Source organism: Triturus cristatus, chromosome 9 (assembly GCF_964204655.1).
Source record: "Triturus cristatus chromosome 9, aTriCri1.1, whole genome shotgun sequence".
NCBI classification, from domain to species: Eukaryota; Metazoa; Chordata; class Amphibia; order Caudata; family Salamandridae; genus Triturus; species Triturus cristatus.
The window spans coordinates 270,941,220-270,965,267 of NC_140592.1; the positions used below are offsets into that span (position 1 = coordinate 270,941,220).

The 24,048-nt window shown below is 47.5% G+C and overlaps 1 protein-coding gene across 3 annotated transcripts in view; it reads right to left on the reverse strand.

Moving 5' to 3' along the window:
• Window positions 1–8,110: 8,110 nt before the first annotated feature.
• The window catches only part of LOC146797742 (cyclin-dependent kinase 17-like), a 655,932-nt gene continuing 639,994 nt past the window's right edge, over window positions 8,111–24,048 (reverse strand). For all 3 annotated transcript variants that reach the window (XM_085624901.1, XM_085624900.1, XM_085624902.1), the window contains one exon: window positions 8,111–11,476. In XM_085624901.1, the coding sequence (XP_085481027.1) occupies window positions 11,439–11,476 (38 nt within the window). In that variant the 3' untranslated portion in view covers window positions 8,111–11,438. The remainder of the gene's footprint in view (window positions 11,477–24,048) is intronic.

Consider the following 24,048-nt stretch of genomic DNA (forward strand, 5'->3'; position numbering starts at 1 on the left):
TGGCCTATCCAAGTAGGGGCATGGTATAAATCAAGATAACGAGCATTGTGTGCTTAAAAAAATCATACATTTTTAGATCACTGCACAGTATAATGCACAGTATAATGAATATCCTGAGGCACTGCCATCCATATACCACACTGCATCAATGCATAGTGTAAGTCATATTCTACCTAACTGCATCAACACTCCGAAAACCCTCAGCACTGCCATTCTTCTGCTTCACTACATGGAACACAGAATGCTCCTAGGAATTGCTACCCTTTTACCTCACTACTTGGAATAAGGCTACCCGGGCATTGCCATCCTTTTACCTCACCGAACTGAAAACTTGGGAAGCGCTCGGTTCTCTTTGGAATACACCAGGTTTGTAAATCCAATTTGTGACGGGGGAATAACCTTGACAGGCATAGCAGAATAGTCGCCCAATTAAAGGTACAACTTAGAAAAAATCCAGAGTGGCTGAATTTACCCTCATGACATGGAACCAGTCGACTGCTGTGTGCAGAATAATTTTTGAGGTATTTGTCTGCCACTCCCCCCGAACGAGCAAAAATATAAATCCCTCTCCAATTTTGCCTTTATGGATATTGTTTAATAAAATATTGCAAAGAATACTGATCTAACACGATGAAACATAAAATTACATTATTTAGGTTACTATACAAATGCTAAACTTAATTTTAAATAGGCATTAGTAACATTTAGAAGAGGAGTTCCTCCCTAATGGCTCTGCCGACACTAGTTTGCTTTGGCATTCAGCATACAATTAAGTTTGGTTTGTTTTCTTTTTTGATACTGTTACGACGTGGCCATCGGCCCTCTAGATAACCATTCTAAAACGACCGATGTGTGTGCAAGAACTGGGAAGCAGCATGCAAGTGTAGGCATCACACGCATGTACATAGAAACATCACAACACTACGGACATTTTTTTATTTTACCATGTCCACATCACCGTCAGCCATGCTAAAATGCTAAACTAAAATAAAAAAATTTGTATAATGCGATCAAAAATGATGCTTGCAGACCTATAGGTCTTAGCAACTGTCGATTCCTCCGTAATTAAATAAAAAAAACAAATCTTGCAGAATGTGATGGGGAATGGGCGGAGGAGCACTAAAAATAGCAATAAGGGGTCCAAATCAAAGTGTAGGTCGATTTCAACTTCTAACTTCCTGGAGCTGTTAGGGCTTAGGCAGGGTCACGCAGACTAGTTCCTCTCTCTGCGCTTCACTTGTTGCTGGATTACACTGCAGCCTTTTCGCTCAGTGTGAAAGGTCAGAGCAGGGTCGTGCTGGAGAAGGCTGCCCATGGTAGTCTCTCCTAATCATCCCACGATGTCAAGGTTGGCACCACGACGACGTTACTCCTGCGCTGCTAAAAGAGAAGAGAAATCCTGAGAGAAAATGGCTCTCTTTAATGGATTTCCCTTCCTCCTACAACGCGGCTCACCTGTCATGACATCATGCCTTGACCTCCACTACTCAGTAGTGAGCAAAACGAGCATGCGCACATCGATGTGCATGCTCTCACTGCAGTCCAAGAAAAAAAAAAGAAAACGGACTACCTTTGCGAGGCCCGAAAATGGAGCCCAATAGAGATCCGTTTCGTGGCCCCCTGAAAATAACTGCCAGTGCTCAGACCCGGCCCACTTAAAGCCCTGATTCTTGCTTCGACTCAATATACACTACCCAGTGGGTTCTTTCTGTTGTCGTCCTGGACAAGGCACACTTATGTTATAGTTTGGCCTTTTTTGATTCCAATACAGACAAACGCACTCTTCAAGATGGTCATCATCAAAGACAATTCCGAGCCACAGGTCTTGAAAAGAGATTTCTTCAATTTCTTGGACTCCCATTTGCGAGTCTAGTTATAAATTAGAGGAGTGAGTATCCAAAAACAACCTGCAGGAAGCCTAGTTTAATTCTACCGCACAATGTTGAACAAGAGACATCCATGGAAAGAATTTCAGTGCTTGACATGCGCTGAAGAATCTGATGAATATAATGTGTAGGGTGGCGAAGCAGTGTCTGCAGGGACATAAGAGTAACGGTCGAAAACAAACTTTTGTGATTGTGTTTAAACAACCCAGTTATAGCGCTTACCAGATAAACTACACTTTTTTCCTTTGTATCAGATATAAAATGCCAAGTCTGATATTGGGAGATACTGACATAATTAAACCTTTTTAACAAGCTGTGAACTTGTAGTATTGCTTTCCCTTTGTGTTTTATGATGGAAATATACTTGGAAAGTAGCCATCGAACTCTACTGCCAATTTCATGAGGGAGCAATGCTCCCAGATTGAATGCATGGCAGTCGTCCGTAACAGGGCACGAAGTGTAAACTATTTTCTGAGATACATAAAGTAAGGCTCTTGGGCACTTCCATGTGTATTGCATAATCACTACGCTAAGGATACAAATGAAAGAGTAGACTATCAATTTGGATACACAGTCCTATGAGATCATTGACTGATGCCTCTTCCAGCTCTTAATTTAATTAAAGTTCACTGTGGACAGTGCATTGAATGAGATAAAAAAAAAAGGTGTAGAGGGAAATGGCCAAAGTGCAACTAGAAATGCTTTTCGAGAAGCCCGACGTTGATGTGTGGTTAAAGGAATGGCCTAAAGCATGTGACTAATAATACTGTGCTTCCCACATATTGTCAACTGGTCAGTATTTAGGTGCATCTCTGGAGTTTTCAATTACTGCATCCAGATATATAACTTAACAAACAAACACATATGCCTAAAAAATAAAACCTGTATTGACTTTGCCTATGCTTGTTGAATAAGTTACTTACCTTCAGTAAAGCCTTATCTGGTAGAGACTCTATTTTGCAACACACTCCTTACCTTGGAATTATCCCCAGGCGTCAGACTGGATCTGAAAAAAATTTCATAAGCAGTACCTCTGCGCGCTGGTAGGTGGTGTCATTCGGCTGCGCATGGCATCGTCCACTTTGGAAATGGTGTTCTTGGTGCCTATATAGGCGCCACCCACAAGCGTCAGTTACTTTTCGCAACTTTCCATTCAGAAGCACGAAGCCACAAAGTACACTGACCACTGGTGTGGAAAACTAGGACCCTGAAAGCTGAAAGCCCTATCTCTTGCCATGCTGTCCAGGTCTTTTGGTCAAGGGAGCCCTAGAGAGAGTGCCAATGGCAGAAGTGGGCCGTAGATGTTATTCCCTGCACTTTCTAGTGCCCAAGAAGGACGGAGGGCTTTGTCGTATCCTAGATCTGCTCTTTCTCAACTTCTTCAAGCTCAGGTCCTATCTACCCTGGACCCAGGAGACTGGATGGTAGTGTGGAACCTGCAGAACACATATTTCTAGATCCCTATCCAGCCTGCCCACAGCATTAACTGTAGTTCATGGTGAGCCACGAGAACGTTCAGATTGCTGTGCTCTCCTCTGGCCTCACCAGCACCCCTCGTGTGTTCTGTTCACCAAGGTGATGGCGGTGACTGCAGCTCATCTGCCTAGATCAGGGTTGTCAGTCTTCCCCCTATATCGACGAGTGGCCACTGAATATATATGCATGGCACAATAAGATTTGATCGTTAAAAACGTTTTTTATAAACCCAAATATTTTGAATATCATAATGATACGAATTGAATTTAGAGAGGTATATCCAACAATCTGGGAACCTCGGTCCACTGTGACAATATGATTAGGCTTTATTAAATCAAGAATTATGTGAGGTTTGATAGAAGAATATGAGGAGCTGGATTACAGAATATGATCATGCTACAGATTTGTGTATATGATCGATAAAGTTTTATTGAAGCCATTGAGCTTAATACAAATGGCATTTTTCTTCTTTTCCAGTTTGTTGCTCCACTTAATTTAACACTACATTTACTTTTGTTCATTTTCTTTATTCATTCTTCCATTATTGCAGTTAATTATATTAAGAACAGTGGTTCAATTAGTTTGGAAATTATGGCTTGGGAAGAGAAAGAATATTTGATTACTTTAAGTGAATGTAACTGGAAAGTCTGTCAACGATATCCATTAGTCACATGATTGGTGTATTTAAATTAGAAACAACACTGAAGACTTCACTCGTGATCAAGGGGAGCGTCCCCGAAACGCGTAGAGTCTGGTAGACCCACCGAGGTGAATAAACACTTTTTGCAATAAACTTTGAGTCCACAGTTTGCTGTTTTTTTTTAGAAGTATTTAGCAGTGTATTGATATATATATATATATATATATATATAAAATGGGAAATAATATAATGTATATGGAAGTACTTAGTTTGTTTATATTCCTGAACATCGTGTATGTTTTCATCCTTTAACTGACATACATGAGGAACGGATTGTCCGCGCACGCTTTTTAGGTGCTTCTGAAATACTTTTTGCTGAACATTGGATTCAGCCATATTGTAAAGCTATTGTAGATGCCGTCTAGGTCTTACTTATTAACCCTAGTAAAATTACGTGAATTCACCGGGTGTACATGACGGGGCCAAGGCTTCTGCGTATGGGCTATGCCGAGGACGGACTGTGTAAGCGTGGATGTGGTGCCTCAGCGACCTTTCTACACATCTTGTGGGAATGCCCGAGGGTGGAGCGATTCTGGCGTGGTGTGCATGAGGTCCTGCGAGCGGTTACGCATGTCGCGCTGTTGCCTGAAGCGAGGAGATGTCTGCTGAATGTGTGGGAACCGACCGATTACTCAGTTCCGCAGACGCGATGGGTGACTCTGGGCTATATGGTGGCTAAGCGGGACGTTGCACAGCTGTGGGGATCCCAGAGGTCCCCGGCGGTATCGGCCTGGAAAGAACACATGGATTGGTGCATGTTCCGAGAAAAGGTGGTGTATGTGGCGCGGGGTAAGCCTGGTGCATGGGTGAAGATATGGGGCCCCTGGAACGCCTTCCGCGGGGATATCTGCGAGCCGCCGTTGTTGCCTCCCGCCTCACCAGCTCCATCCCCTTAGTTTTCTCCCTTCCCTAGCTCCAAGCATAGTGTTCCCCCAGTCCTGGACTTGTTTCCCTTCCCCTCTTGGGGGTTTTCAGTGGATGGTTTGGGGTCCCCCATTTGAGGAGCACGTGCTGTCACTCTCGATCGTGGGTTGCCTTGCGGGTGTGTGTTTACTTATGTTGTTGTGTTGTAGAAAATGAAACCGTATTGAGGGCTCTGAGCCATATGGCCTGCGTTGTTGATACCTCCTGCCTTAGTGTCTATGCAAAGCTAAGTGCCTCATTGTATGTTTCTCATTTGTTATCGTCACTTTAGCGGCCGGCCGGAAGGTTGTAGGCCCATACCTGTATATATTTGAGATTGCAATAAACGGTTTCAAAAAAAAAAAAATAAATAAAAAAAAAAAAATTACGTGAATTACAAACAAAAACAAGCATTTACAATGCAATGGTCTCGGCATTGGTAAAGTTAGAGCTATTGCCATTGCTCATGACATTATTTTTATTTATGTTTTTGTTTTTAAAACATTTAAAGAAACGGCATTGTTATGAGCAATGCCAATAGCCCTAACTTTAACAATGCCGAGACCGTTGCATTGTAAATGCTTGTTTTTTTAGTAGGCACAGGGATATTAAGTGATTCAGCACCCAGAATCACAGGTGTTGAAAGTAGGCGCTGGAGAGCTGAAGGTGGGGATGGATTGAGGGAGACGGTAGTGGTACTCACAAGGAAAGGTGCTGGAAAGGACGTACTAAGGACGGGCACTGTTAAGGAGGTACTACACATTGGTGAATGAGAGTCCCAACGAAGGGTGTGCTACACAAGAGAGACAGAGCTCTCCATACATACTCCAGCTACAAAAGAAAGACCGAGATATCCATACATAATACTCCAGAATGAGGCAAGTCCATTTCAGAACCTTACCTTCCACCTCCAGAGAAAGGTTAATACAAATCCTGTTGCCTTCACTTCTCTTTTGATTCCAACCACCTTTAATATGTGCAGGCGAGAAGGAGTGATAGAAAAAGTAGTTTTATACCAATTGACAGACTACGAGACGGTAGTGGGAGGTTCATGGTGACTGTACTTTCCTAAAAATCGTGCAATTGGTTGAAGAATGACCCGCCCCTGTAAAGATGACCAACCCAGCCCGGAAGAAACCGCCCACTACTTCTGTAACTCCGGAAAAGCACGCCTACTGTTCCGGAAGTGAATATTCTTCGTCTCCCAGCAACTCGTGAGCCGGTACACCAACAGAAGCCACTCCATACTTGACGATTCGGGCTCCCTGGCTCACCACTCATCTAGCGAAATTCAACACCTGCCGAAAAGTTTCCTATACATTTAACAGCTAGAACAACTCGTTTATAAATCTAAGAGATACCGTAGTTACTTATTCTATTGTATTCTTGTGCAAAAATTACTCAGTTTCAATAATACATCATTCTGTTACTTGCCTGGGTTGCGCATCCTGGTGCACTGTTTTAAATGGGACTATTAACGTGCGAATAGAATACTAACGCCGGTGCTCGTTTATGGATAGCAGAAAGCTCTTTAAAAGAAGAGCGGGTCCTCAGTGCCCAACAGTGCTTGCCTGTTTGAAGCACTGTCAGGAGGGTTTGGCAGTTCGTGTCTGTGCCCTGTTTCACTCCGACGTAGAAGGGGGTCGATATCGTTATACATTTTCACTGCGATGTGACTTCTCATAATTTATATCCACTCGCACCGTGGCTTGACAGATTCTATTTCTTGAGACCTGTTAAACGCGGAAAGGCAAGGAGAGATTCCTAGCTTCAAGATCACCCTACAGAAATGCTGCTGTGGTAATGTACTCTGTAGCCGGCCTTGTTTTCGCATTGCGTTGTCGTGGCTTGTTTACAGCTTCCTTTGCCTGACTCCGAATCCCTTCGGGATGCTGTGGTGAAAACGTGCGAGCTGTGTGTCCTGTGCGGTAGTGTAGGTGTGCGTGCATGAGGACGGGAGTTCTGCTCTTCACGTGCTGTAGTTGCTGCGCCTACGCATGAGATTGAAACTGAAGGAGTGAAGGGTAGGCCACTTAAGAGTCACTGGTGCCAGATGGTTCCGCAGTCTGTCAGGCAGGCAGGCAGGCGGTCGCACTTGCTTCGAGCTTCAGGGTGACATACTCATTTTAAGAGTATTGACACAGCTCTTGGCATGTTCCGTTGGCATGTGTCACTTGCTCGAAACCTCAATTCTCGTGTAAAATGTCTAGTTTTCTCCCAACATGGTTTGAATGCGATCACTATTTAGCTCAAGGCTGCTCCTTAACATAAGTGCCTGCTGTGTCCACCCCTCTGTGACTCGCCCAGTGCCTGAATGCACGATCCCTCCTAAAGCGACTGCAGAATCGCACAGCATTCGCCAGTCGCTGTTCACTGAAAAAGAACAGATTGCTGTCGCTAGACCCCGCTTTTCACCTAACAAGCCGAGGGCATGCAGAATCGCACAGCATTCGCCAGTCGCTGTTCACTGAAAAAAGAACCGATTGCTGTCGCTAGACCCCGCTTTTCACCTAACAAGCCGAGGGCACCGGAAGACACCACTGCCTTTCTCCGAGGCAGAGCAGAAATGCCTCGGAGAAAGGCAGCGGCATTTTCGGATTCGGGGGCGTGTGTCTTTTCTCTCCTCCAGCCATTGGCTGGAGGAGAGAATGAGACTTCTTGCAAAAAACACGCCCCCCGATCCGAAAAGGACGGGGCCTAATCGGAATGACTGACCTCTTCTCCAATGGCTGGCCAGCATTCAAGAGGCCAGCCAATGGAGAACAGGGGAGAAGAGGGGCGGGTTCAAGCCCCTCTTCTCCAAGTCATTAAATCTCGCGAGCGAGACTGCGCAAGCGCAGCCTTCGCTAGCCGAGACCTAAAAAGTCATAAGAGCTGATACAACGCAAAAAAAATCATTGTGGAAATCCTGAAATCTCATTTTTTTTCCTACTCACCTGTTCACACATTTGATTGGTATTTGCTTTTAACAGGGGATTGCAACCTCACATCAAATCACCCTTTGCGTTATGCACTCAGTAGAACGCTGCAGTTTCCATCTTATTTAAATAGAACTGATTTCTCATTTGAAATAAGAACTATTTTACATGCAATCCATGCATCTCCATTTCCTGAGACCAATAAATAATCACTCGAGAGACCAAGGTTTACCTTCATCATTGTATTGTACAAAATAATACAAATAAAACAAGTTTAAATATTTAAGCTTGTAAAAGGGTTATGCTACTCAGTCTAATTTCACCTCGACGTCTGTAAATGCCCATACAAGCAATTTCAAATTATATAAAACTATACAACTTTTGTGTTGGTTAGTGTTGTGAAATTTAGTACTCTATCCTGTTCTCTTGTGTGAAACAGCTGAACTTTACCTCAATCAAGTTTTACAAGAAGTCCCCCAAGGTAGTGTTTGTACCTGTGAACGAGCAAAATTATAATTTCAGAGAGTGCCTCATCTAAGAACGAGTCCTATACAGTTTGGAATTTGATCTCGTTTCCAAATGAAAGGCATCCTGTCTTTCTTATACAGCAGTTATAGTGAAAAAAAATAATAATAGAGCAAACAGAGAAGGGATGTGCAGCCAACAGAATGTAAAATCCAGTCCATTAATCATAATATTAAAAATGAAAGTGAAAAACATGGAACACTAACAGCACCTTGACGGAAAAACATATAGCCTTGCTGTCAGTGTTAACTGGACGATACAAAACCAGCTAGTATAGGATTGTAAAAGGTCATAGATCTGTTACATTTATTCACAAAGCAGGGGCCAATGAGAGCTCCAGGGACTATCCTTCCTGGTCGGTAATGTTATTTTGACAGCTCCCGTACATAACCACTGGTTAAATTCCCTTTCCAATCCTACAGGGTACAGAACACTAGTGGATCTGTCCTTCCATGATTTCGTGTCTATCACCACTCCCTTCTCTAGTCGGAACCAGAAGAGCCACTTGTTTTTCTTTTTACATTTCACAGTAAGGCTGAATTGGCATAGTCATTGTTTTCTTGAAGATGCTGCATTGGCGTTATAGCTAGAATCGTGCTCTCTCTCACAATTATCTGCCAAGCCAAGGGGAAGGCATAAAAAGGCAAAAAGAACAATTAACTGTTAATACCAGATAGCTTGTGAGCAATGATGCTATTAGTATATGCCTCCCTTATCTCACACCCAGCAGAGGCAAACAAATACTGCCATTTTCCCCGTCTGCTTCATATCTGCTCGTCTGTGCAAATACATTTAGGATTCAGGCAAACAACTCTAGTCTTATACAATTTTAATAATAATTCTAATTGATTCAGCATTCCATATGAGGGACTCATAAGGGACTCAATAACTACAGGCAGGCATCTAATAAAAGGAATTGAAATGCATTTCATAATAAATCATGGGTCAGAAAATATATTCATCCAGCACTTTGATAGCTGCATATCTTTTAAATATTTTAGTTCTGAAAGTAATGCAAATTGTATAACACCACCCTCGTTCTTGCTACTCTTATTTGCAGCGCCGTCTACATTCCCAAGACCCTCACTAATTTTTTATTTATTCATGACAAAATACCGGTCAGTCAGTTATATCCAGAGACACAATCACCCAAACATCAAGTAAATATTGTGATGAGTCACATTATACGCTAGTCCTTAACATTACGCAGATTAGAGGGAAAAATTGAAAGGAATGTTAACCTGGGATGTTGACAATTACACTTTTTATGTGAATCTCTGAACGAACAGTATTCATAATTAAACCCGACATCCTAAAAAGCATCTCAATGTAAATAGGCTTGTTTTGTTCAGGTTTGTTAGCCATTCTGAATACACAGTTGCATCTCACATCATGTTGGACATTAAATACCCCTAATTAGTTAACCTGCTAAAAACTGAAAGGTACACGCTTTCTCAAGGAATATTGTGGTTGTTTTGCTTCACACCAATTTACCAGCACTTCAAACAAATTATAGCCATCAGATGTGTTTTTTGTAAGGGAAACACCGAACCAGCTGGTCCCTTTGGGTACTTGGTCACCTTTGGACTTAGAAAGACTTGTCTTACTGGAAATGTTCATCTGATCATTTGGTCATTGGGTGTACATATAACGCCCTCTGTGCCAAGTTGTCTCTGAGCCCATTACAAAATCTTTTCTGCACTTTTGACACAATTGCAAATTACTAAAATGTTACAAAATGTTTACAGTGAAATTTTAACTACAATTGCACTCTCAGAGTCGTCATAAAGTAGTACATACTGCTGCGTGACTGATCCAATTGTGTGCTTGTTACGAAATGAAATGAATGGCTGGATGTGTGTGTCATGACTAAGGCTATGTTCTAGTTTTTGGAGGAGTTCTAGGCACAATCTTGTATTCAAGTTAGGGCCACCATTGTACAGCTGCGTTAATGGGCTTAAGGTTAGCTCTTTCACAGAGCCCACAAGATGGAATACATATCTTTGCTTCCCATGCCACCACATGTACAATTTATGTACTTGAAACCATTTCTGTTGACTGTATCCTAGATTTCTTTTCTTGGAAGACAGATTAACATGAATTTTGTCTCCTTGTACAGGCAGATTAAAATTCTGTTATGGCCTAAATGAAACATATGAGGCAAATACGTAAACCATGAAAGTCTGAAAGCAGTGGGCAAAAAAAGGCATAAAAATTTAATAGACACGTGGCTGGAATGGAAGATGCTGCATCGAGTGACTACAGTACCTACTGTGGTCACCAGATTACTGGCGAATACCTTGCAACAACACTGAATGCATCAAACATAGTGAGGACATTTTGAAGACAGACTCCGTCACAGGAGGCACTCCTGGCTTGTTTCCCAAGAACCATAAGAAGACACTGCTAATGTGTACGGCGTATACTGTATTCAAACAATGGCTTCATTTGGGTATAAAACGAAATCTAGAAAAAGCGTGCCCTACAGGATTTTCTGTTGCCTTATCTGGCCTGGTAATACTTTTCCACCTCCAGCAAAGTTCTTTGTTGGGTCCAGACCACAATATATCTTCCTTGTTTTGCATTGTATCAGGATTTGCTCACTTTCGACCTTCGTGATTTGCACTCCAAAGTGTATAGCATTTCTCCTGTACATATTGCATCTCTGCCCATGCAGTAGGACATTATCAAGAGGACTGTGCAAAGTACACTGGACCCACCTGGTTTTCATTTAGAAAACACAAGAAAAGGAGAGCAAGTTTCTGAGGCACGATGACTTTTGTCTCATGTTAGTCATAATGTTGGTTGGCAGTGCCTGGATGACAAAAACACTCCAGTGTCAAGGGTCACTGCATGTGGCCAACCTAAGGTGTTGCATGGAGCAGGTCCAACGATCTCGCTCAAGTTGCTTTGCCACCTTTGCTGTGGAAACAGCTGAGAGTCCGGGATCTCCGACAGTAGTCCTGCATCCCAAGCCCATCTTCGATTCACATCCAAATTTCTAGAATCCAGTCAGAGGTTAATCAGGTCTTAAAACAGCATGCTCTGTCTCCGGTTCTTCCCATTGCCTAGAAATGACACAAAAATATTATTAGATGCAGCTCATAAAATTGCTTCTAGTCTTCCATATGAAGTCAGACTGAAATGGAGCTCAGATAGTCGATCTACGGAATGCTAACATTCAGTCCAGTCCAATATGCAAATACTGTTAATTTGACATTATTTCATTTAAATTAGAAACATTTAGTCATTGCAGACAGCCATTAAAGCAAACTTTATTTTAGTATTCCTTGGCTGTCTAGCCAGAAGATCCCATTTATAAAATCTTTTCTGAAGGAACACTAGGACTGAAATGACTAGAAAACCTAAACTTATGATTATTTCTCACGTAGCAAAAGGCACTCATTGCAACACACAATGGCAACGTTGTTCTTGCAGCTTACTGTTAAATTGTAGGCTTCAATTATTTATCATATGCCAAAATCTTAGTGATTCTGCTTACATTTTTAACCTAAAAGTCCGTCTGTTATCTATGAAGTAAGAGCATATATTTACAAAAAGCTTTACTTTTCTCGATGCCGAGATGATTAAAAGGACTATTATATTTCCTATCTTTTTGGATATCAGATTATGGTTTTAATTATTAAGAACTTCATTTCCAATGATGATTTTGACCAAAATGTGATAACTTTATTCTATTACCATTCGAAAAACAATAATTTCCTAGATTTAGGACAATAAACACATTTTTTCAGACGGTAGATGACCACTTCTAACACTGAAACCGTGTATTAAAAAACACACAAAAAAACAGTTGTCAAGGGCTAAGGTATTTAGCCAGCGACAGCCTGGTCAGTGTTCAATCTACGAGATTCTGAGTGGGAAAGCGGGAAGGGAGTGTCTGAGTCAAAACTCGTATGTAATATATCAAACAATATTTGAGCAACTTGCATATTATGGGGAATATACAACATCTCCTGCCAAAGAAGATGCTTGGAAATTGTGCATGGACAATTGTATGTAGGCATTTTTCAACACAGTTTATTCAGGGAAGTAACCAAAGTGTGTCATCCCTAAAAGCTCATGCGAGGAGGGATTGTGCCACAACCTGTTTGGCTGGATTTTCAAATGGATATTGGAGCTGGCTGACTGCAGACAGAGAAGATGTAGGTTCCACTCCAACCCGGGGAAAACGCAGAATATTCTAACAGACCTGGATTGCGGTAGTGCTTCTAGACTCTGTAAAGCGGAGTGCTGGCAGCTTCCTCTGTTGGTTTGCCGTACTGACATCCTACCTGTGTTGAAGTCACATACCAGGGGGGCTGGAATGCGAATAGAAGCCCTTACAAGAGGCCGAAGATGTTGAGTGGTCCAAGTACATACCGCTGTCCTCTGGGCTCATACACAATTTGTTCCTAAAGGTTTCATTGCGGCCTGCTCCTCAACAATTGAGGCTGTTCACCCGAGTGTGGAGCTGCTGGAGCATTCTCCCTTCTGTCACAGGTTGTCTATAGTTATCTTCACTGACCATCACCAACCCGAAAATTGAAGATAAGCTCATCTTTACAGTCATTTTATTCCTCACAAAACTCAGACACCTTTTCCGTGGCTGAGCTAAGGGCCCGCAGTTGTATGAATTGCGGGCTGTTCTTGTTTGACATGTTATTGGTGTTTGTGATACTTCGGAATGGGAATGCTAGGGGTTTGTGAGCCGATTCAAGGTCGCAGAGTTTGGGGGGAGGATTGTAATCCTCCACTTCAGAGCACTTCGGGGTTGGTTAGCGACAATGAACGGTATGTTTGTGATTATCAAGATGGTGTGGAAATTACTTTTGTGGTGAAGATGTTGAATGGAACATCTGATTAAGAAACCAAACGATGCATAGGGATGTCATTTTTTAATCGAGCACAGTTCACGACCAACAATAACCATTCGCTCTTTAACCCAACACACCGCCTGAAAACATGTTAGATCTAGTTTGTGCCATAAGATAATGGCATTCTTTGTAACACAGCTGGGTAAAACTCCTGTCAGAGCTGGAGCAGGGAAATTATCACCTCCTACAGGTGTACCCCCACTAAAACATATAAAATAATTAAAGTTTATCCCGGTGCAGTGAACAAACTAAAAAATATTTTATATAGACTTCTCTTAGCGATGAATCTGAACTATCAACAATGGAACGTGGTTCAATTACCCCCATCATTCTGGCATATTTTAGTCATGGCAGTCTAGGTTTCTAAGCATTTTGGATGACTGAAATGTCTGGAAAATGACATTAATGATATATAAGTGGCAGTACCTAATTGACATAACATGTTAAGAATGAATGTCTAATTTTCCACTTTTTAATCTAATCTTTTGATACTATGTGGACAATTGGGGAGCCCTGGAATCAACACAGCAATTACTTTAGGATGGAATAGTAAAGAGATGGAAGAGGAAACATGGTGTTGGGCAGCTGATGTATGTGCTACTAGGCACGACAGTGCTGATGCAGAGTTATTGTCCTGAGGGGGAAAAAAATCAACAGTAATAAATTGTAATGACTGACACTATATCAAGTCTTTTCTGTTTTAAATTATTTTATATTTTCTTAGAAATAGCTTATGGCCAATTAGAAAAAAAAATCCCATTTACAATTTGAGAATTAACTGAACCTAAACAGTGTACCTTTTAAATTTAATACTCCAGCGGTTTTGATTATGCACATATTTATGTAATGAGTTGCAAAATGTCATCAGAGTCACTAGGTATATATTGTCGGGGTCACTACAGTGGCAAATGATTGGAAGCTTAAAAATGAACACATCTGAAATTGCACAACTTCTTTAAATCACCTCTTCCGCCCTAGGATGGATGAATGCAAGTACAGAGGAACAGGACAACCGAGGTGTGGACAATAGTTGATGCTTGTTTTTCTACATCTAACCACTAATTGCCAGCAGAGGAATGAATGGATACGTATCTGCAGGTGTAGTTTTGAAGCATTAAGAATTTTCTGGATTCACATGCTATGCATTATTCCACCATCTAGTGGTTGGATCTGTAATATTTCTTTTTGTCCTGTTTCTCATTTTTTGTGTTGTTGGTATCATTGGTTGCCATTTGGTGTTCTGTCCGTCCCCTTGTGATGTCAGAAGTGAGCCCTGGGAATCCTCTACGTGTGGTCCCCATTCTTCAGATTCTTCTTCCTCTTGGCAACCTCGTGATCATGTTTCCTTGGTTCCTGTTTTGTTGCATATGTAGACCTTAGCCCTTCATAGTCTGTTTTAAGGCACCTCGTGTATGGGGAGGTGGCAAGGTTGCATTGATTCCAGGAAATTCTTCAAGCTGCAATGCTACAACTAAAGGTCAACATGAATCTTTTCTGGGTTCATATGCTGTGCACGGATGTTGTAGTGCTACCTTTCTCTTTGAGATTGGGTTAAAATGAGCTTGTGCTTGCAAACAGATGCTTCAATACTCTCTGACCCACTTTTGCTTCTTCTTAATCTGATTGTCCACACAATGTTTGACTTGAAATTGTGATATAATCTTTGGCAGAAACTGTGGGTTAGTTTGCATGACCACTCTATCTTTGTGCATTTGTAAGTAGTGCTCCAATGTGGTTAGCGCTTTTAGCTCGCTTACCCTGCATAGTGATGTAGCTGCTATTAGGAATGCTGTTTTTAGTGTTGGGTACATTTAGTATGCTTTATTTAGTGGCTCATATGGTCCCTTCAGTAACTACACAAGCACCAGACTAAGGGCCTGATTACGATCCTATGGAACTTGTAATATGGCGGACGGGATATCGGTCATGTTTGTGCCAGAGTATCACATCCGCCAAGATTGTAAATAAGCCCTAAGATTCTACATGGGTGTTGGTGCAGATCTGAGTGGAGCTATTCTCTCCTTTTAGCAATCTTTTGATGACTGGTGTTCTGAAACGCCAGTCAGGTATCCCCTCATATATGCTACTGTGGTCAGATTAGTGTCATGGGGACAGTTTACACTTTGTTATTATTGGTGATATCAGTGGCATAGGGGGGAAAAACAAAGACAAACTTCCCTAAATAGTCTATCAACAGGGCATTCCTCGGGAGAGGTGGTGTGGCTGCCTAGACACGAATGTTTGGTATTTTGTTTTCTCTGGTGTTGCAAACAGGTCTAATTATGGTGCTCCCCACTGTTGGAAAACCTTTCCTAACACTTGTTGTTTTATCTCCCATTTGTGAGTGTGAGACCGGCCTCGTGGCGTGGGCCCTCCCGACCAGCAAGCCACCCTGCAACTGCACCGATCCTCGCTGTCACAGACTTCCGGCCACCATGGCCCAACATCCCGATGGCCGGCCAGACCCCCAACACGCATGCCCCCCAAACCAGACCGAGAGGCGCCGACCCTGTCACACCTCTGGTCTCTTCCCCGAGGGAGGTTTCGATCGACCACCAGGCCCCCGGTGAGCGGCCGCCTCGCCTGCTGGGCGTCTGGAGTCCCTCCCGGACCAACCTGAACAGATCAAAGGGCCGAGCGACAGGAAGCCCCGACACACCGCCCCCAGGCACCCAGACCCCTCTCGGCGAGGACTCCAGACTTCAAAGAGGAGGGGAAGTATAACAAGGGGTGCGGAAGGGACGGGAGGCGGGGAAGACCTGGACTGACGAGAGCCTGCTGACCTGGTCGCGGCTCGATCGCTCCCCGAACCGAAGAACACTACCCGAACTCTGAACCATATGAGCCCTGCTGACGCCGTCGCAGCTCCCCGAACTCTGAACCATCTGAGCCCTGCGGACGCTGTCGCGGCTCCCCGAACTCTGAACCATCTGAGCCCTGCTGACGCCGTCGTGGCTCCCCGAACTACGAACCTCCGGTGCCTGCTGAGTGACTCGCGGCCCTCTGCTCCAAGAGAATCGGCAGAGATTGCCGAGAGAAGCAACATCCTCTCAGCTCGAGGATTGAGAGCTGTGCGCCGGATACTCCGCAGAGACACTGACACAAAGACTGACCCGCTACCCCTTTACCCCCCATCACGAGATCGCCGCCGCTTGTGGCACTAATTCTGCACCTGCCTTCCGGATCAGAAAGATCCCTTACACTAACGATAAAGTCTATAGTCTTACGAAGAACTACTGTGTGGTGTCCCTCTATCAGCAGAGAGTAAGCGCAGCGTGTGCGATCCTAGGTACGAGACCCTTCCAGGAAGGGCCTCCCCGCTCTTGCTCGGCCTAACTCTGGGAAGGTGGGTCTCCGGGTGGTCAGGAACGCATTCCGCAGCCTCCCCGGTGGACGCCTTCCAACATTTGGTGCCAGGCGACTGGATCCGAGCCAACACCTAGAGATCGTGCAGTAAACGGCTGACGCACTACCAAGAAGAAATGGAAGGAGAAACCTCCCTAGGTGCCGCAGGTACCAACACGAGCACGACATTCCGAGAGGACCAGTTGGAATCTTATACGCACCGAGAACTGAAACAATTTTGCAAAGACCTTGGAATCGCTACCACCGGACTAAGCACGAAAGAGGACTTCCAGGGAGCATTAAAAACCTGGGTCGAGGCGGGAGCTCCCCGGACACAAACAGAAGGAGAGCCTCCTAACGAACCACGAAGCACCCCGGGGAGGAACGGCGCCCCCGAGGGGGGCCTATCCCCAGAGGAACTAGCGGACCGAGAAAGAGGTCGCAACCACGAACTAGAACTAGCAAAATTAAAAATCGAGGGAGAGCTAAAACTGGCCGAAAAGAAACTGGCGGTAGAACAGTTACGCCTACAAGGAGAACTCGAGGAAAAGAAACGACAAAGAGAACACGAAGAAAGAAAACTCCAACTGGAGCACGAACGTAGCCTGAAAGAGATCGAGCTCAAGGCTAAGAATGCGGAGGCCAGACCCTCGGAAACCCAACCCCTCTCCTCCACCGTGGAACCAAAGGTCCACATCCCCAAGGATGTGGTGAAGGAATACTATAAGAACGACGACATCCAGCAATGGTTCAAGGCCTACGAAGTCGCCATGACCTCCCACCGAGTCCCGCAGAAAGACAGGGGGGCTGGGCTGTGGGGCCGGTTCCTGAGCGAGGGGAGAGATACCCTGCTGGACCTGCCCTCCACGGTGATGAACTCCTACAGTCACATGAAAGAGGCCCTAGTAGCCAGATATGGGCTCACCCCTGAAATGTACCGGCAACGATTTAGAGACTGCAAGAAGATACCCGGTACCACCTGGGTGGAGTACGTGAACTTTTACAGCCGGGCCTTGGACGGGTGGATCAAGGGCAGCAAGGTCTCCACCTTTGAGGAGCTGTTCGACCTAATCGCATGGGAACACTTGTCCGCTAATTGCTTTGTAGAGTTGCGCCAGCACCTCCTGGACAGCAAACTCACAGACCCTCGAAAACTGGCCGTCGAGGCTGACCGGTGGGTAAACACCCGGGCCTCCCGGGGTCCCGTGGGAGACTACGGTCGCCACAGTCAGGGACCCCCCTGCCAGAGGGGCGGAGGGAATCAAGGCCGGCCAAGAGAACTCCCGGGGGGATCCCCGCTCAGCCCCCCTAGAGGACAACCTCCGCCCTTTCCAGCTCCACCTCCGGCCATCACCGGGCCACCGGGGAGGCCGGGGCCCCGAGTGAGGATCACCTGTTTCCGCTGCCAACAGACCGGACACTATGCCAGCGACCCTCAATGTCCCATGTACCAACGACCCGCCATGACAACCCCGCCGGCTCGACAAATGGCCTCCGTAGCCCTGGGGGAAGAGATGGAAGACTCCGAAGAATGGGAACCAGCCGCCATGGCCTTGGTCTCCCTAGGGGACCGAGAGATGGTCCCCGGAACGTCCCTGCCCGCCAACACGAAGAAGTACCGACAGCAGGTGACGGTCAACGGTCACGGCGTCGAGGGCTTCCGGGACACGGGGGCGAGTGTCACGGCGGTCCACTGTCACCTGGTCTCCGAAGATCAGATCCTGCCCGGCGCCTTTTGTCCCGTCATATCATCAGACAATTCCGAGAGCCTCTGCCGGATGGCCCTAGTTCCCTTCGAATGGGGGGGGAGTCACCGGCAAGTTGAAGGTGGCAGTCCGAACCTCCCAGCCTATAGACTGCCTCCTGGGCAATGACCTTGAGAATTCCCCGTGGGGACAAGTGGAACGAAGAGCCCATCTCGAGATGATGGGCCTACCCGAATGGGTATGCGCCACCACGCGCTCGATGACTCTGAGTACCTTCCTCCGAGGGAGGGGAGGCCATGCCGCTGAACACCGCCACCATCCCCGAGGTCCAGGATGCGCCACCCGAGCCCAACGACCCCCTTCCGGACGAAGCGACCGTTCCAGACGAGGGGTCCGTGCCTCCCGACCCCGAACCCCTGACCGAGCTCGGGGACCTGCCGGAAATGGCCCAGTGGCACTGCGAAGGAGGCCCCTCCCGAGAAGAATTCTGCCAAGAACAATCCACCTGCCCGTCTCTCATTGGACCCCGACAGCAGGCCGAGGCCCAAGCAGCAGGCGACCGGACCGGCACCCACTGGGTATACTGGGAAAACGGCCTCCTGTACAGCGAACAGAAGTCGGCCGAGTTGGGATCGGCCCGAGTACTGGTGGTACCCCTGCGCTTCCGAAGTCTCCTCCTGGGCCTGGCCCATGATGTACCCCTGGCCGGACACTTAGGCCAAGATAAGACCTACCAGCAACTCGTCACCCACTTCTATTGGCCCAAGATGCGAGCGAATGTGGAGGCCCACTGCAAGTCCTGCCTCACGTGCCAGGCCAGCGGAAAGAGTGGGGGGAAGCGCAAGGCTCCGCTACAACCCTTCCCCGTAGTCAGTACCCCTTTTGAGCGGGTAGGAATCGACATCGTGGGACCGCTGGACCCCAAGACCGCCCAGGGCCACCGGTTCATCCTCGTCCTGGTGGACCATGCCACCCGCTACCCCGAAGCCATCCCCCTCCGCGCCGTGACGGCCCCCGTGGTAGGCCGGGCCTTGATGGGGATCTTCTCCCGCGTGGGGTTCCCCCGCGAAGTCGTGAGTGATCGGGGCACGAACTTTATCTCCAAATACATGAGGTCCCTATGGCAGCAGTGCGGAGTATCGTACAAGTTCACCACCCCGTACCACCCCCAAGGGAATGGCCTAGTCGCGCGCTTTAACAGGACACTGAAAGGAATGATCATGGGCCTCGAAGAACCTCTAGGCCGGAGATGGGACGTCCTCCTCCCCTGCCTCCTGTTCGCCTACCGGGAGGTTCCACAAAAATCCCTGGGGTTCAGCCCATTCGAACTGCTATACGGACACCCCGTCCGGGGACCCCTGAGCCTGGTCAAGGAGGGTTGGGAAACGACTCTCCGGGGGACCCCTCCGGATGTGTTCCGATACATCTTGGCGCTCCGCAACCAGACCCGGAAATTCCGAGAACTCGCAGAGGCGAACCTCGAGGCTAGCCAGGAAGAGATGAAGCGTTGGTATGACCAGAATGCTACGCTGGTCGAGTTTCAGCCGGGCCAACAAGTCTGGGTCATGGCCCCGGTGAAACCCTGCGCCCTCCAAGATAAATGGACTGGACCCTTCAAGGTGGTCGAGCGGAAGAGCCAAGTCACCTATCTCGTCGATGTGCAGTCCCCGCGGAACCCCCTCCGGGTTCTCCACGTGAACCGCCTCAAACCCCACTTTGTGAGGACGGAGTTGAGTTTACTCCTGGCCACCGACGATGGGGCCGAAGAAGACACCGAGCCCCTTCCAGACCCCCTGGGGGCGAAGAGACCGATGGTTCCGTGGAGGGGATGAGACTGTCAACCGCCCTCACAGCCCAGCAGTCCGACGACTGCCGCCAGCTACTAAGGCAGTTCGCGGACCTCTTCTCCCTAACCCCTGGGGTCACCGACTGGTGTGTCCACGACGTGAACATCGGCGACAGCCCGCCAGTGAGACACCGGGCCTACCGGGTCCCTGATCAGGTCCGAACCTGCATCCAGACCGAGGTAGCGAAGATGATGGCCCTCGGGGTGATTGAACCCTCCGACAGCCCCTGGGCCAGCCCGGTAGTCCTGGTTCTGAAAGCGGCTGCCCCTGGTGTCGCCCCCGAGCTGAGGTTTTGCGTGGACTACCCAGGACTCAATGCGGTCACCCGAGCGGACGCTCACCCTATCCCCCGCGCAGACAAGCTCATTGACCGCCTCGGGGCCGCTCGCTACCTCAGCACCTTCGACCTAACTTGTGGATACTGGCAGATTGCCCTCACCAAGAGAGCCAAGGAGCGCTCCGCCTTCTCCACCCCGGATGGGCACTACCGCTTTAGGGTGATGCCGTTTGGAATGAAGAATGCCCCGGCCACCTTCCAGCGGCTGGTGAACAGGGTCCTGTCCGGACTAGAGGGGTTCAGCGCAGCGTACCTAGACCATATAGCGGTATTCAGCTCCCAATGGACCGAGCACCTCCAGCTCCTCCGACAAGTCCTGCTGGCTCTGCGCCAGGCCGGCCTCACCATCAAAGCCAGCAAATGTCAAATTGGGCAAGGCTCCATAACCTATCTGGGACACCAGGTGGGAAGCGGACAGGTCGCCCCCCTCCAGCCAAAGATCGACGCCCTCTTGTCCTGGGAACCCCCCACGACCCAAACGGAAGTCCGGGCCTTCCTGGGCCTCACCGGTTACTACCGGAGGTTTATTAAGAACTGGCAGCATCGCAGGCCCCCTCACAGAGCTAACCTCCAAAAAACACCCCAAGAAAGTACAATGGACTCCCCCATGCCAGAAAGCGTTCGACGCCCTAAAAGCCGCTATATGTACTGCTCCGGTGTTTAAAGCCCCCGACTACGCCGACTGGTCCAGACGGACGCCTCGGAACACGGCATCGGAGCAGTCCTCTCACAGTTCAACGACACAGGCATAGATCAGCCCATAGCCTTCATCAGCCGAAGGCTGCTGCCCCGAGAACAGCGGTGGAGCACAATTGAAAGAGAGACCTTCGCGGTAGTCTGGGCCCTCAAAAAGCTACGGCCCTACCTGTTCGGAACACACTTCCGAGTGCAAACAGATCACCGACCCTTGCGGTGGTTGATGCAGATGCGAGGGGAAAACCCCAAGCTGCTACGCTGGTCCATCTCCATCCAGGGGATGGATTTCACTGTGGAACATTGCCCCGGGACGGACCACGCCAACGCGGACGGCCTGTCCCGATTCTTCCGCTTCAGCGAGGAGAACCCCCAAGTGGATGGGTAGTTCTCCCCGCCTTTCAGCTAGGGGGGGCATGTGTGAGACCGGCCTTGTGGCGTGGGCCCTCCCGACCAGCAAGCCACCCTGCAACCGCACCGATCCTCGCTGTCACAGACTTCCGGCCACCATGGCCCAACATCCCGATGGCCGGCCAGACCCCCAACACGCATGCCCGGCCGAGGGAGAGTGAAACCCCCCAAACCAGACCGAGAGGCGCCGACCCTGTCACACCTCTGGTCTCTTCCCCGAGGGAGGTTTCGATCGACCACCAGGCCCCCGGTGAGCGGCCGCCTCGCCTGCTGGGCGTCTGGAGTCCCTCCCGGACCCACCTGAACAGATCAAAGGGCTGAGCGACAGGAAGCCCCGACACACCGCCCCCAGGCACCCAGAACCCTCTCGGCGAGAACTCCGGACTTCAAAGAGGAGGGGAAGTATAACAAGGGGTGCGGAAGAGGCGGGGAAGACCTGGACTGACGAGAGCCTGCTGACCTGGTCGCGGCTCGATCGCTCCCCGAACCGAAGAACGCTACCCGAACTCTGAACCATCTGAGCCCTGCTGACGCCGTCGCGGCTCCCCGAACTCTGAACCACCTGAGCCCTGCTGACGAGGTCGCGGCTCCCCGAACTCTGAACCATCTGAGCCCTGCTGACGCCATCGCGGCTCCCCGAACTACGAACCTCCGGTGCCTGCTGAGTGACTCGCGGCCCTCTCCTCCAAGAGAATCGGCAGAGATTGCCGAGAGAAGCAACATCCCCTCAGCTCGAGGATTGAGAGCTGTGCGCCGGATACTCCGCAGAGACACTGACACAAAGACTGACCCGCTACCCCTTTACCCCCCATCACGAGATCGCCGCCGCTTGTGGCACTAATTCTGCACCTGCCTTCCGGATCAGAAAGATCCCTTACACTAACGATAAAGTCTATTGTCATACGAAGAACTACTGTGTGGTGTCCCTCTATCAGCAGAGAGTAAGCGCAGCGTGTGCGATCCTAGGTACGAGACCCTTCCAGGAAGGGCCTCCCCGCTCTTGCTCGGCCTAACTCTGGGAAGGTGGGTCTCCGGGTGGTCAGGAACGCATTCCGCAGCCTCCCCGGTGGACGCCTTCCAACAGTGAGCGACAATTGCTTGTCAGATTAATCTGTCTGCCTCTACAGTTTGCTTACCTGGTAGGTATATTACTATCAAAGTTATCAGTCTTTGAATGGTCCGTTCCCAAATGTTTTGGTCTAGTTTTGATGGTATATGTGACTTTGTCCTTCCTTGCGTGTTGAGGTAAAACATTGTGGCTGTGTTGTCTGTTCAGATTTGTACATTCCTCACTGCCAGAGACTGCACTTCCTGGTAAAGGGGCGCTTGCTCTGTCAATACCAGGTTCCTTTTGGCTGTGGGGAAGGTTTTGCTCCCTTGAATTGAGTCTTAACTGTAAAAAGAACTTTACCCTCGCTGGTAAGACTTTTTTCAAAATTATTGAGAAAATCAGTTTTTGCAGCGTATGAGTGAGTGTCTTTAAGCTCCTTTGGCATTGTGTGACTGAGCTTGCTTTTCCTAGCCAGTCATCTAGGTAAGGGGTACACACGTATCCCCTGTGTTCTTAGGTAGGTAACTACCGCAGCCAAACATTCTGTAAACACCCTGTGTACTGATTTTATAACAAAAGGAAGTACCTTGAATTGATAGTGTGCCTGGTTCATGACAAAGCAAAGTAATGTTTTGTTCTACTTGGTCGTAGGCACATGTAGGTAGATGTCCTTGAGGTAGTCTGTGACCATATAGTACTTTTCACGCACACATACGATGACCTCTTCTGTCATCATAGTGTCATCGTGAATTTTTGTGTTTTATATATTTGTTTAAGAATGAGAGACCCAGAATTGGTTAAAGTGTCTTGCCTGGTTTGGACACGATTGCTCTCTTCCTTTGGTACTTTTTCTATTGCTTGTTTTTGTAGGAGTTCCTATACCTCATGTTGCAAACATTGTAGCTATTCCTTTGTGTGGGTTGTGTTCTAGCATCTTGATACAGTAACAAGACTTGATGATATTCAGTATCCACTTGAAATTCCTTTTCTGAGAAGTAATTTGCTCAAACTGCCCAGCCCTCTTGGAGGCTGGCCCCTTTCGCTGGTCATGCCTTGTAAGGGCTTGCACTGTGATGTTGTTAACTGCTGTGCACCAGTTTGCTGATACTTTGCTTGTAGGGGCTTAAGATATGAAAACCTTCCTGACTGGCTTCTGATCGGAGCAGAACCCCTTCTTGCGTGCCTATGGAACTGCACGGTTCCTATGGCCTTTGCAGTCTTGTTATCCTTCTTAATTTGTTGGAGTGTCTCATTGACCAACCTAAACAGTTTTTCTCCTGTGAAGAGTGTTGATAATATTTGCCTGCTCCTAGTGCTTGAAGCCTGAGACCCATAGCCAGTCGTGTCTCCTGAGGGTAAAGAACACAGTTGTC